Below are 13,956 nucleotides of genomic sequence, written 5' to 3'. Positions count from 1 at the left end.
TGAAACAGCAGCAGCCATCCCTCAGGTCCTCCAAGGGCTGTGAACAGCCAGCCAGGCACAAAATTCCCCCTTCTGCATCCTTGTTCCTGCCAGCCCCAGAAGAACTCACTGCAGACAGCTGAACGGGAGCCACTCAACTCCCCCAGCAAAGAAAAGCCAAAGCTCACCAGAATGCTCTCAGAAAGAAGAGTTCTTTGACTTATTTAGAAAGTCATAATTCTCTTGTTTTCTTGGTTCATGGAGCCTTATGTCTTCCAAAGATTTTTATCTCCCCTCATCACTTCAAAATCTAACTTCTCCAGCAGGGGGGACAGGTAAGTTTGGTGGTGCATGAAGCCTCACAACTCACCTTTGAAAATAAGCTGCTTTTCACAGGGGTGGGGGGAAACCCAACCAAACAAAAATCCTCTCACTTCTGGGCTAGCGACGCTTTCAGTGGTATCTGAGGGTGCTCTGTGATCAACAGGCATGGGAAACATCTCCTTTTGGGATGATCTGAACAGCTCCTGCAGCAATGCAGGCAACAGCTGCTACCTGGAAAACAGCATGAGGTTCAACTTCACCCTCCAAGAGCAGGCAGCTGATTTCTACGTTGTCCTACCCGTGATCTACTCTGTGATCTGTGCTGTGGGGCTCACAGGCAACACTGCTGTCATCTATGTGATCCTCAAGGCCCCAAAGATGAAGACTGTGACCAATATGTTCATCCTGAACCTTGCTATCGCTGACGACTTGTTCACGCTTGTCTTGCCCATCAATATTGCGGAGCACCTCCTCCGCTACTGGCCCTTTGGAGAAATCCTCTGCAAGGTCATCTTGTCCATAGACCACTACAATATCTTCTCCAGCATTTATTTCCTGACAGTGATGAGCATAGACAGGTACCTGGTGGTGCTGGCTACAGTCAGGTCCAAGAGGATGCCCCACCGCACGTACCGAGCAGCCAGGATTGTCAGCCTGTGCATCTGGATCCTGGTCACCATCATAGTCCTCCCTTTCATCATCTTTGCCAATGTCTACACCGATGACCTGGAGATCAAGAGTTGTGGTCTCAATTTCCCCAAGCCTGAGAGGTTTTGGTTCAAAGCCAGCAGGATCTACACCCTCATCCTTGGCTTTGCCATTCCGGTATCCACCATCTGCATCCTCTACGCCATGATGCTCTACAAGCTGAGGAACATGCACTTGAACTCCAATGCCAGAGCCCTGGACAAAGCCAAGAAGAAAGTCACCATCATGGTCTTCATAGTCCTGGCAGTGTTCCTCTTTTGTTGGACCCCCTTCCACTTGGCCACCATCGTGGCTTTGACCACTGACTTACCCCAGACTTCCATGGTCATTGGGATATCCTACTTCATCACCAGCCTAAGCTATGCCAATTCATGCTTGAATCCTTTCTTGTACGCTTTCCTGGATGACAGTTTCCGGAAAAGTTTCCGGAAATTGCTGGAATGCAGAACTTCTTGAACAGGGGGTTGGGGCTGGCAAGTCCCTGCCCTCCTGGGGCTTTTCAGGGGCAGCTTTGCAGACTGAAGGGGAAGCCAATGAATGCACATTGTCCTTTCTCTAATTTACATCTAATACATGGTATGTTTATAATCCTCATCAGCAACAGTGCTTGTCCTGCCCACTTGCAATTCTTATATTTCCCCTCCTTGCTCCTACCAATTTCTCAGTGTTGCATTTCTATACCCTGGTTTTTAATTTCACCCTCTTAATTATTAAGGACAGAACATTTCCTTTTCAGGGTTGTACTTCTGCCACAGAGTGGTCCTTTATTGCCATCTGCTGTACAGCACAGATAAGCTGGAGACCAATTTCCAGATGAGTTCAAAAGCTCATTTCTTTATCACTGTGTTATTAGAAATGTTTAATGGAGCAGAGCTAACAAGCACTTTCAATAAAACATCAGTAAAACAGAGGATGGGTATTTGGAAGAGAAAAGAAATCATTTTCATGTTCATGTATGTTCCTGTGTGCAATGGCTTTCTTTTGATTTTGAAGGATGTCCATCTTCCACCCCACCACAAATTTCCTATTTTCTGACTTCTTAAATTTAGACCAAAAGGAATATGTGAGTCTCAGAAATAGTGCTAACAGCACACCATACAAATACTATGACAACTGTAAGAATATGTGTTAGAAGCTATTTTGAGCTAGTTGTTCCTGTTAAGTGTCAAATACATATTTATTTAAGAGTGAGTAATGAAATAAACCTCATAGGGGTAAAAAAGACACTGGTCATTCTTTCACAAGAGAAAATTTATGCTACTTGTGCCTTGTCTGTGCTATATATATTGCATTTTGCCTATTATAAAATAAAACATGGTACATTTGGTACACGGTACATTTCGCACACGGTACAAAACTAAGGTGTTTTGTAAGCCATAAGAAAAACTCCAGTGAGCACTGCAGATATAAAGTTCCTTCTATCACAGATAAATAGTCAAAATACTCAAACAGAACCAGGACTTGACTGGGAGAGTCTGCAGATCAAAAACTCCATATTGAAAGCTTGGAAAGTTAATTCTCACACCCTTCAGCTCTGAGAAGTTTGTATGTTACCGGTTTTAGGTAGGCTGTCTTAGCTAAAGTATTCCTTTCAAGTTTTCCCCCAGTCCCAGGTACCAAGTTCTGCTGTTACCTGTCCAAGTTTCCCCAGGAAAGTGCAGGACAGGTAACACAAAAGAGGAGACTGCAGTTCTCAGCTTAAATGGATTCTCAGAGCAATGGGTGAGTGTGGGTGGAGACCAGGTGAGACCTCAACACCAAAACTGACAACCCTCAATACCTCAGGATGGCAATTTCATTTCTAGAAAACTAAAAGCAGATGTGTGGATACAAGATCACTCTGTTGCCTTCTCCATATTAAAGGTGCTAAATTCGGGAGGACAGGGAAGGAGAACACATTCTTCCAGGAGAAACTTCTCCAGGAATTTTGCTTTAGCATGGTTGCCACCTGCTGGCAGTTGGCTTCCCCAGGTGTAAAAACCTCTGTGAGTGAGAAAACTGACTCGAATTATGTCACCTCCGACACAAGCTGCCCAATCAGCTGAAATATCGTTGTTCATTGGTATTGGGGCTCTAGGAAAGGCAATATATTTTATTACGTAGAAAAACTACTGTATTTTTTTAGATGGAAAGAACCTTTTCAGTGTGTTACCCATATTCAGATGCAGCAATGATATTGCTGGAGCTTTTTTCTTTAAATCACAAGACAAGACAAGAGAATCATATTATGGCTCAAGCAGAGTCAAATTTCCCAGCACGGAGTCTGCTTGGGTTTGAAGGTCTCCAAGGATAGAGAAGGCACAGCTACTGTGGACAACCTGTTCCTGTGCTTCACCACTCTAACAATGGATTTCTTTCCTGTGATTTAATGGAATTTTCCATATTTCAGTTTGTGCCTCCTGTCCTGTCACTGGGCATCACTGAGGAGAGTCTGGTTCCCTCTCCTCTGAACCCTCCACAGGCACTTACAGGTGTTGTTTGCATTCCCTGAGCTTTCCCTTTCTGAGCGTGAGCAGCCCCATCTCAGCATCTCCTTACGGCAGCATCCTGCTGCATCCACGATTTTCTCCGTGTCAAACACGTAACACCAGTGCTGGCCCTTCGTGCGGATGCCAGGCTCCGATGGGAGAAGGATTTGCACTGTCTGAGTGCAAATCTCTCCTCCCGTGCTGGGGAGCGGCTCCAGCTCCCACGGAGCCGGTGCGGGTCCGTGCGGTTCATCCCGGCGGCACTAAGCGGCACTCTCAGCTTCCAGCTCAGCATCCCTGCATCTCTCACACAGCCTGGCACGCTGCTCCTGCGGGGAGACAGCCAGCTCGGGGTTCCCGTGCCTGGGCAGGCCCTCGGAGCACAGCATCCAAAGCCAAGCTGCTTCAGCTCCTTGGAGACCAGAAATACCTCCAAGGAGATGCTTGCCCACTCCCAGTACACGATCCCTCCAGGGATCCCTCTAGTTTGTTCCTTTGAATTTCCTCTCATTGCTGAGGCCGGCTTGTCACACAAGCCCTCACCAGCTTCATCTTGAAGATTGTTAGTGGGGAAATAAATACCATTAACGACTGACTGAATAAATCCCCTCCTAAAGAAAGCAGCCCATCTGGGGTCTGCAGGGCCGAAGGAGGCTGAAATAGGAACCCTCAAGGTTCCATCCTCCTCCCCCTAACCCCTTCCAGCCAGCCATGCACTGAACAGGGAAGTCAGCTCAGCCTCAAAACCGAGGAAATTTCCTTCTGGGACAGTCTGGGATGTGTTAATGGGTGCAAAGGTGCAGTGCAGCCACACAACTCCCTGGACACGGCATGAGCTGAAGCCTTTTCGCTTGCTCCTGCCCACTGCAGAAATCACCTTCCTCATTCTGCCACACCAGTGAGGACACAGCCCTGGAGGACTCTGCTCCATCATCCCTGGGAGCCGTTTCCTACCCCAGAATGGGAATTAGGGCTCATATTCCCACTGCAGGATAAGGCGGGGTATCAGAAGCAGTTGTTGCTTTTCAAGTCTCTGTGCTGCCACAATATTGGCTGTTTGGATCAATTGTCCTCATCCCAGCTCTGCTGCAGCTTGTTCTCCTGGGAAGCTCTAATCCCCTGGGTCTTAGACAGTCTCACACTGCCTCCCTAAGGCTGGTCACAATCTGTGGGTGAGAAAAGAAATTGAGAGTTGAAGGCCTGGCTCTCAGAAGCATCTTTATGTGAGAAAAAGATGAAAATAAGAATTAAACATGGATAAGCAAAAACTTGGATTATAGAAGATGTGAAGCAGAAAGGTCTCCAGAAGATACTGTTCAAATTAAACCAAGAAAGACAATTTGTCCCTTCTCTGTACAACCTGACATCTATAGCATTCACCTTGTTTCCTCTGGGTTGTTGGGAGCCTCTGGGTGCTGATGAGCCACTGATGCTCCCACCATAAACCCAAGGAAATGATAACCCTGCAGCTTTACTGCCAATTCTGGGAGAAACAAGCCCGGTTTTGTGCTTTCAGAGGGTCTCAGCACATTACGGTTTGACATTCCCACCTGCTGCTGAAGGGAAGAGGGCTTTTCAGGCTGGATTCCCTTTCACAGGAGGTCACCTGAGGGTCCTCTGTGGGCTATGGGACACGGCCCTGGCAGCTCCGTCTCCATGCCCAGGCAGAGGGTGTGGGTCTTGTCCCATCCACACCACCACTGCAGCTGAGGTTGTGCCTAGAGGCAATTTTGGGGTGGTAAATTCTTGTTCTCTGGCAGCTCTGAGGCCTCCAGGGGAGCTCCAGGCTTATCACCATGGAGTGACAGGATGAGAGGAAATGGCCTCGAGTTGTGCCAGTGGAGGTTTGATTAGATATTAGGAAATATTTTTTTCACCAAAAGGGGGGCCAAGCCCTGGAAAAGGCTACCCAGAGCAGTAGTAGAGTCACCATCCCTGAAATTGTTAAAAAAACTTGTGCAAGTGGCCTTTCATGGTTTAGTGATGACCATGGTGCTGTGGCTGGGTTGATAGCTGGACTTACTGAGCTTCTCTAAACTTAATGATTCTATGACATCAGGCATCCTCCGAAAAAATCTTTTCAAAGAAACACCTATTGAAAAGCCACAAACCACATATCCCGCCTCCTCCTTTTGGCTGGAAGCAAGGAAGAGAAGTTAATTTAAAAGCAAAGGCCAAGAATAGTGACTGAAGATATTGCCATGAGTCCTTGTTGGAGTTCGTGTTTGGTAAGTGAAGATGCAGAGAGAAGGATCAAAGCTGCCTGAATGGCTTTTAATTACAAGCCTCGGTTGTTCTATTTTCTCTCAGAAAAATACTGCAATTATCTAACAAAGCTCTTCAAGTGGAATTAGACACTAGCCCCAAGCTTCAAGTGGCTATTTTCTCTTTAAAAAAAAAAAAAAACTAATTTTGATGTGTAGATAAAAACCACGCAGTCTGCTTACTGCCTACAGCCAAGCCTGGTGTTTCCTGGGTAAACAGAGCAAGGGAAGCTTTCCCCATGAGGAAGTGAACAGCTTGGGGTGCACCAAAGGCTGGTGTTGCTCTGCTAAAGCCCCCCACCACAATGTTCCCTGGGGCTCTGAGTGCTGCCACCAGCATCCCATGTGGGAAGGGGAAGTTCCCTTTGGGGGTAAAATAAGCTACAGTTTGGCAGCAAAACCTTTGTCCCCATTTTCAGTTTTCTTGAGATGTGTTTTCTTTATGTGTCTTTCACCAGGACTTCTGCACATCTCCATCACCTCCCCTTGCCCCAGTGCTGCACCTGCACAGCTCATGCCAGCAGTGTAAGACAGCTTGGGAGTTTCTAAAGTCCAAACCATCCCCTGTACAAGACTCAATAACCAGCTGAATAAGGAAGTCAGAGAAATAAGGATCCTGTTTCATAAACTTAACTCTCAAATGAAATCAGAGACTGGTAATTAACAAAGTCAAATTTCAATGCAATGAAAAATCTCTCCTGAGACCCAGCCTGCTGCTGCTCAGCATTGATGGAAATCTTACAGATGTAATTAAATTTCCCTTATCTGTGTGATGGATTCAGAGGGATCCTTCATGCCATGGCCACACCCAGCTGAGCTCCTTCATCCATGCTGGCCAGGAGCTGGGATGTGAAGCTGATGGCCACCATTTTATGATGGATGGGGCAGGCCGGAGCCAACAGCTCACGGAATCACAGACTCGCAGAATCACAGAATCACAGAGTCACAGAGTCACAGAGTCACAGAGTCACAGAGTCACAGAGTCACAGAATCACAGAATCACAGAATCACAGAGTCACAGAATCACAGAGTCACAGAATCACAGAATCACAGAATCACAGAGTCACAGAATCACAGAATCACAGAATCACAGAATCGCAGAGTCACAGAGTCACAGAGTCACAGAGTCACAGAGTCACAGAATCACAGAGTCACAGAATCGCAGAATCGCAGAATCACAGAATCACAGAGTCACAGAGTCACAGAGTCACAGAATCACAGAGTCACAGAATCACAGAATCACAGAATCACAGAATCACAGTCACAGAGTCACAGAATCGCAGAATCGCAGAATCGCAGAATCACAGAATCGCAGAATCACAAAATCACAGAGTCACAGAGTCACAGAATCACAGAATCACAGAATCACAGAATCACAGTCACAGAGTCACAGAATCACAGAATCACAGAGTCACAGAATCGCAGAATCACAGTCACAGAATCGCAGAATCGCAGAATCACAGAATCACAGAATCACAGAATCGCAGAATCACAGAGTCGCAGAATCACAGAGTCGCAGAATCACAGAATCGCAGAATCGCAGAATCACAGAATCACAAAATCACAGAGTCACAGAGTCACAGAATCACAGAATTGCGAATTGCAGAATCGCAGACTGGTTTGGGTGGGAAGGGACCTTAAAGATCATCCAGTTTCAATGCCCTGCCATGGGCAGGGACACCTTCCACTAACCAGGATACTTAGAGCTCCATGCAGCCTGGTCTTGAACTTGGTCCTCCACAATCCTGGTGGATAGCCCCAGGCAGAAGGGCTCAGTGGCATCGCTGACACTCAACAGAAGATGAAGCACTTTTTTCCAGCCAAGCACACCAAATTAAATGCCGGTGCAGATGCCAAAGCAAACCACAGGGAGAGCCCTGGTTGGCTTTCCATTGCCACCTCCCAGTCACCTCTGGAATGCAGGGACGAGGGTAAACACCAGCACTCATTTTCTGCCCCTTTACACTGGGTCCCTGGAGGCAGGTGATTATGTCCAGAAATTTTGATGTCATGACGGCTGGATAGATGACATTTAAGGTCCCTTCCAGCACAATCCATCCTGTGATTCTGTGATTTCCTTTGTGGTCAAGCAAAGTAAGAGCAGTGTAAGGCTGAGATGAGGGAAACTCCAAAATATGTGAGCAAGTGACCTTTGCATGTGGAGAAGTTGCTATTAATGCCTCACACTGAGCAAACATCAAATAGCCAAATCGCAATATGGGGTTTGTGTCACACAGAGGAAAGCGACCTGAAAAGCCATTAATCTTAATTTCATGTTGACTACAGAGCTCCTGTTTTTATTCCTCGTCAGTGAATGAAATCAGCATGGCATGAGCTTTTCTTGGAGCATTCACTGCACATGCCAGGCTGGAAACACACAGAGAAACTGATGCTTATTGAATGGACAGAGCCAGCTCAGGCTCTGCCTGGGCTCCTCTCTGTGGCCAGGAAAACAGTGATCTAATGCAGCCAAAACCATTCCATGGGAAGATGCTGATTCTTTCACGGGTTTCCTTGGAAAAATCAAGTTTCCTGCTTGGTTTCTTGAAGGATCATACTTCTTTTCACTACATGGAAAATGTGCTGTTTTGGCAGTGCTGGTGCTGTTGCTGCTCCAGGCTCCAGCCCTTCCTGCCTGGCTTCAGGCCAGAGGGGAGGGAGGCAGAAATGCTTTCCTTGACCACTGCTGGCAGCAGGAGTCTCCATCAGCACTGCAGCTACATCCTCTCTCAGAAATAACAGAGACTGGAGGAAAAAGCCCTTTTGCTGCAAGAGTGGGCTGGTTAAACAGGGAATGATTTCCTCTCAGAGGCCCTTCCAGCAGTTCAGCCACAGGAAGACAAAATTCCCAAGGATCCTGCTTATGGCAAGAGGTAGGAACTAGATGATCTTTGGAGGTCCCTTCCAACCCAAACCATTCTAGGATTGTGAGATTCTGTGAATCTGAACGTGGGAGATGTACTGTAGGGTGAAGGTTATCCCAGCTGGGGTAGGATATTACTGTGCACTTTCTAATACAGGAACAGTTTAGGGAGTTTTGGGGTTCCTGAAGCACAAACCTTGAGATGGGAGAAGGGGCTGTGTGTGTCCTCCAGCACTGTGGAGAGCTGGCATCACTCCTCCCCTGCAGCCAGACAGGATCTCTGCACTGAGGAAGAGAGAGCAAAGTCAGTTTACATGGTTCTGCAGCATCATCGTTGCCAAGATACGAAACCATGTTGCTCTATTTATTGATTATTTAATTCTGTCATGCAATCTACCCAGGCTTCAGAGTGCTGAAAGCAGGAACAAAGGGAGTTTGTGGGCCGTGGGGCTCTTTGATTTAACAAAACCCAGCCTAATAGCAATCCCTTTGCTTGGAAAAATCCTAACTCCCCCTTTCAAAGGAGCTATGACCTTGGTACTTCTGCTACCACATTTTGAGCAAAGGTGTCACAAATCTCCAGTCTAAATGGACAGTAGGGCAGCTGCATGCAGCCACTGTGGGCCACCCAAAATAGACATGCAGCAGCTCAGACATGACAAGAAGGTGTCCAAAAAACCCCTGTGCCAAACATCCATCAGCATCACACAGCACACATTCTACTTTCTCACAGTCCATCTTTGTTTCTCACACAGCGCCAGGACTTTTGGCTTCTGGGTTACTCTTCCCACCTTCCATTTCACAGAACCACAGAATCATAGATTAGTTTGGGTGGCAAAGAATCTTAAAGGATTCTTCATTCCAACCCCCTGCCATGTGCAGGGACACCTTCCATTAGACCAGGTTTTTTCTACCTGGCCTTGAGCATTTCCAGGGATGGGGCAGACACATCTTCTCTGGGCAACCTGTTCCAGTGCCTCACCATCCTCACAAGGAAGAATTTCTTTCCACTATCCAATCTAACCTGACCTCTGGCAGGTTGAAGCCATTCCCCCTTGTCCTGTCACTCCAAATCTTTGTCCAAAGCCCCTCTCCAGCCCTCTGGAGCCCCTTTAGGCTGAAGTCTCCCCGGAGCATTTTCCAGGCTGAACACCCCCAGCTCTCTCAGCCTGTCTCTGTAGCTGAGATGCTCCAGCCCTCAGAAGATCTTTGTGGCCTCCTCTGGACTTGCTCCAACAGGTTCCCTTTGTCCCCTTCTCTCCCCTCTTCAGACTCCCCATCTCACAAGCAGTCCTCACCACAGAGATGGCGCAACTTTCTCTCCTACATCTGTTGCTGGATTCTACCCTCCATCCCTCCCATCTCAGCTCAGTGGTTCTCCCCAGCAAAGGAGAAGGCTGGTGAGTAAGATCTGGTCCTTCAGACAGCCCAGGACAAGGGCTGGGAGGTGAAGATCAGGGTTGTGAATAATAAAATGGTTCTGCAAAGTCACAGCCATGCAGCTCTGCTGCCACAGAGGCTCACTCAGCACACAGGGCCATGAATGCACAGCCAGGGCTGCAGCCTGGGGTGTGTCCGAAGGAGATTCTCCTGCTGAAGGAAGGAGAAATTTGCTTTTGCATAAACATCCACAAAAAATAGCTGAGGGGAAGCACAGCAAAATGAGTGGGAAAGCAAACTGGAGTTTTCCTGGCAGAGCCTGCTTTGCTGCCAGTCTGAGTCTCTCTTCTGAGCAGATATCAAAGGCTGCACCCACACCAGCTGCTGCTGGAGATCCTTTTCATTTAAAAAAAGAAGCTCTAACTATAGAGAGTAGCCACCTGCCCTATAAAGCATTGCAGGGTGAGAGGCATCCTTCTCTGGAAATACATTGTTGTACCCAGCAATGATATTCCAAAATTTCCAGAGAGAGATTGGAGCCCAGTGACAGCACTTTAAATAATTAACAAACCTCCCTGCAGGGGAAAATTAAAAAAATAAAAAAAAATTAGAAAGAAGAACATATTTACAGTCTAGCATCTCATGAAAATCTTGGGAAAGCAGGCATGGCAACTGCTCAGCATCAGGCAGTGTCTTCATCAGGGCAAGCCTCAAGTTTTGGAGCAGGGATACCACAAGGGCCCAACAGAGCTTTGGTGTTTCTGCAGTCAGGGTTTCTCTGCTGGAGCTGTCTCCAGCCCTGGGGGCCAGGCTTTGTGGGGAGCAGAGGCATTTGGAGCAGGGGAAAGGCTTTGTGGCTCCTAAGGGCAGTGAGCTTGGGGAGAGGGATTTCAGCTGAATACTCACCCAAAACACACAACCCCTATGTGACCTGCAGTTCAGTGAAGGGTAACCCAGCATGTCCCCAGCTCAGCTCTTCCCACGACATAAAAACATAAACCACAGAATATCCAGAGCTGGAAGGGACCCACAAGGATCAGAGAGGAACTCCTGGCCTTGCAGAGAACAATACCAAGAACCCCACCATGTGCCTGAGGGTGTTGTCTATCCAAACCTCAGTGAAAGTGTAAATTCTGCTCCTTATTTTTGCTGTTAGAAGTTGTAATTGGTGGAGGGGAGAGTGTTGTTGGCTGAGGAACAAAGATCTGGCTCTTGCAAAGCCAGAGATCTACCCAGATTTACCAAGAGCCAAAGAGATGCTTAGGAGAGAGCTCAGTCCCCAGCTCATCCACTCCTCAGCCTTTTCCAGCACTTGATTTCAGCCAACAGCAGCAGAGAGAATACTTGGTACATTAATAAATCCCATAATACTGAATAAAGCACTTTTGTTTATGGTTTTGCTCTAAGAACTCACCCCTGGGTACTTATCATTAACTGAACTAGAGGAAAATTAAAGATTTCCTTCTTTTTTTTCCTCACCAATTTATTTTTCTTTTTTAAGAAGAGAATCACTGCTAATAAAAAACCCCCTCCTGATATTTATCTGCTTGGGTAGGAATATTGATTGTGGTGCAGAGAGAAAGCATTTTCCTTATTGTACATCTCACTGGCTGATCCATCTTTACTATAGAAGATGGCATTGGCCTTATTTTCAGAGAAGTTCTACAATTTATTGTTCTCCCACGTCACTCCTAACCCCATAACTCCTGGGAATTGTGGGGAGAGGAGGTGGGAAGAGCTCTTTTCTCATCCTTCAGCAGATTTCACCTCTAACAGCAGGCAGCTGCCTGCACTGCTGCCCTGCCTAGACATCACAGCTGCCCTTTGCAAGACCCAGGGACCCAATTTTCCAACATTTTCACATCTTCTGCTCCTGTGTTAACTACAGACCAAGTTGTATGAGTAACAAAAGTTCCCACTGATCTCTCTTGAAAGGGATGGGCTGAGACATTCTGAATTCATGCAGTGAACTCTTCCAGATTATCATCCAAAGCACAGGGGGTTTTATTTTCCTTTATTAAAGCACACAAGTAGCCACCTAAATGTCATTTACACTGCAGCAGTTGTAAAAATCACACCAACACAACCACTTCCAAAGGGAATTACAGAGCCACCACTAAAGCCATCCAGCTGACCGTGAGCCTGTAACTCCAGAGGCACAGTACAATAAAGTTTTGCTTTCAGGTGTTTGCTGCTCTTCTTATAACAAACTTCACTGAGCATTGAACAGAATGCCTAAACACATTCACTGCAAAGGCCATGGAAATACCCAAAAGCTCGGTAAACACACATTGATTGAGTACTTGATTATGTAAGATCATTGCAGCATAGTCATTATAACAAAATCCATATTTAAAAAATGCCAAACACAGGTATATTCTTTTTCAGAGGACATAAATCTATTTAAAAACCCAGCCAAGAACGAGAAAGGGTGTGTGGCTGTTCCTCAGCCAGTCACCAATGAATGCTCTCCTGCTCCCTAAGGGTTAAGAACAGCCTGGCAGTCAGTTCCAACCATTCCAGACCCCATCAGACCATCCCACAGCTGAGGGCTGAGCAGACCCAAGGTCACTCACTGCCCAATGCTGTTACTGCACCCACAAACATCCCTCCTAACCCAGTTTTCCAAAGGCATGGATGCAGCTTGCCAGCAGCACAGTTCTCAAGGAGCTGTTCTTTACATGCCTGGGGTTTATATGGGATTTCCTGGTGAGGGCTCGGGGATTAACATCCACTACAAAGTGCTTAAGTGCCCAGATTTCCTCCTACCTCCACACTAGTATGGGGAAGTGCTAATTGCAAAGTTTGCTCTGGTATGCATCCAGATTCCCAATCAAATATTAATCAGCATCAAAATCCTCCCAGCTTGAGCAGTTTGCAAGGGATCTGGGTCCTACAAGAGGGACACTGGAATTGCATCTATATTTTATGCCCAACCATGAGAGAAACACTCTACATAGAAATATAACATTCAATTCCTTTGTATAGCATATATAAAGAAAATGACAGCATTAAAATATTGGCAAAACAATACATTAAAAATACAGAATCTCATAGATCAGAGCACAAGAAATATATTCACATTGGAGTCCTTAAAGTCCGGATGACACTGCTGGTTCTCATGTTGGAATTGACCTCCCATCTCCAGGTGGAGGTTGGTGCTTTGCTCCCCAGTCCCATCAGCACCACTGGCCACCGCTGCCCAGATTTCCCTGGGCTGTTGTGCTACAGGGACAACCCCAGCCTGCTGCTCTCCCCAGCACAGAGGGCACTGAAGTAGTGGAACCCTTTGGGGAAGCTTTTGTTATCGAGTGAAATGACAGGACATTTCATTTCCCACAAAGCTCTGGCCTGCTCTGGGAGAGGAAAATCAATCCATGGTTGGCAGGCGGGTTGGTACCTGGGCAGCATTCCCTACATGCTTTCAGCATTGTGGGTCTCATTTCAGTTAAAAATATAAAACAAACCACAGAACCCCAGGTTTTGTATGGTTTGTGCCCTGCTTATCCCATGTGGAGCAGGTGGGACTGTTTTAGGCTGCCTCCGCCCACCAGGAATGTCCATGTCTTCTAGAAGAGCTGCCATTCTGACTTCTCCAAAATGGCTTTCCCTATACATAAATGCATATGTCTCCAGGCCACTTCATTCCTTCCTCCTCTCACCGAGGAACATACCCAAGGCATGCTTGGTAAGGTAAAATCCTACCATGTATCTGCACCTATTCCACTATGGACACGTATATATAGACACATTCTGTCCATTATTACACCAGAAATACAGAGTTTGAAAAAAAGAACAAAAGTAGTAGCAGCATGTAAATGAGAAATTGTGTTCATTTCCTCAGTTTTTTTTCTTGCTCCTCTTTGGAGCTACATCATCAGTTCTGACAGTCCCTTCTCCACACCCTGCTCCCCTCTGAGAGGGGAGGTTTCACTGCAGATCCCATCTGCAGGAGCTGGCGCTGTCCTCC

At 46.7% G+C, this 13,956-nt stretch overlaps 1 protein-coding gene across 1 annotated transcript; it reads left to right on the top strand.

The window, feature by feature from the left end:
* The first annotated feature begins 468 nt into the window (after window positions 1–468).
* Window positions 469–1,467, top strand: NPBWR2 (neuropeptides B and W receptor 2). The gene has a single exon (XM_062505219.1). The coding sequence runs from the start codon at window positions 469–471 to the stop codon at window positions 1,465–1,467; it is 999 nt and encodes a 332-aa protein (XP_062361203.1).
* Window positions 1,468–13,956: the final 12,489 nt, after the last annotated feature.

Source organism: Cinclus cinclus, chromosome 18 (assembly GCF_963662255.1).
Source record: "Cinclus cinclus chromosome 18, bCinCin1.1, whole genome shotgun sequence".
NCBI classification, from domain to species: Eukaryota; Metazoa; Chordata; class Aves; order Passeriformes; family Cinclidae; genus Cinclus; species Cinclus cinclus.
The sequence above is the reverse complement of the archived record's forward strand: the minus strand, read 5'-3'. Positions and strand labels throughout refer to the sequence as shown.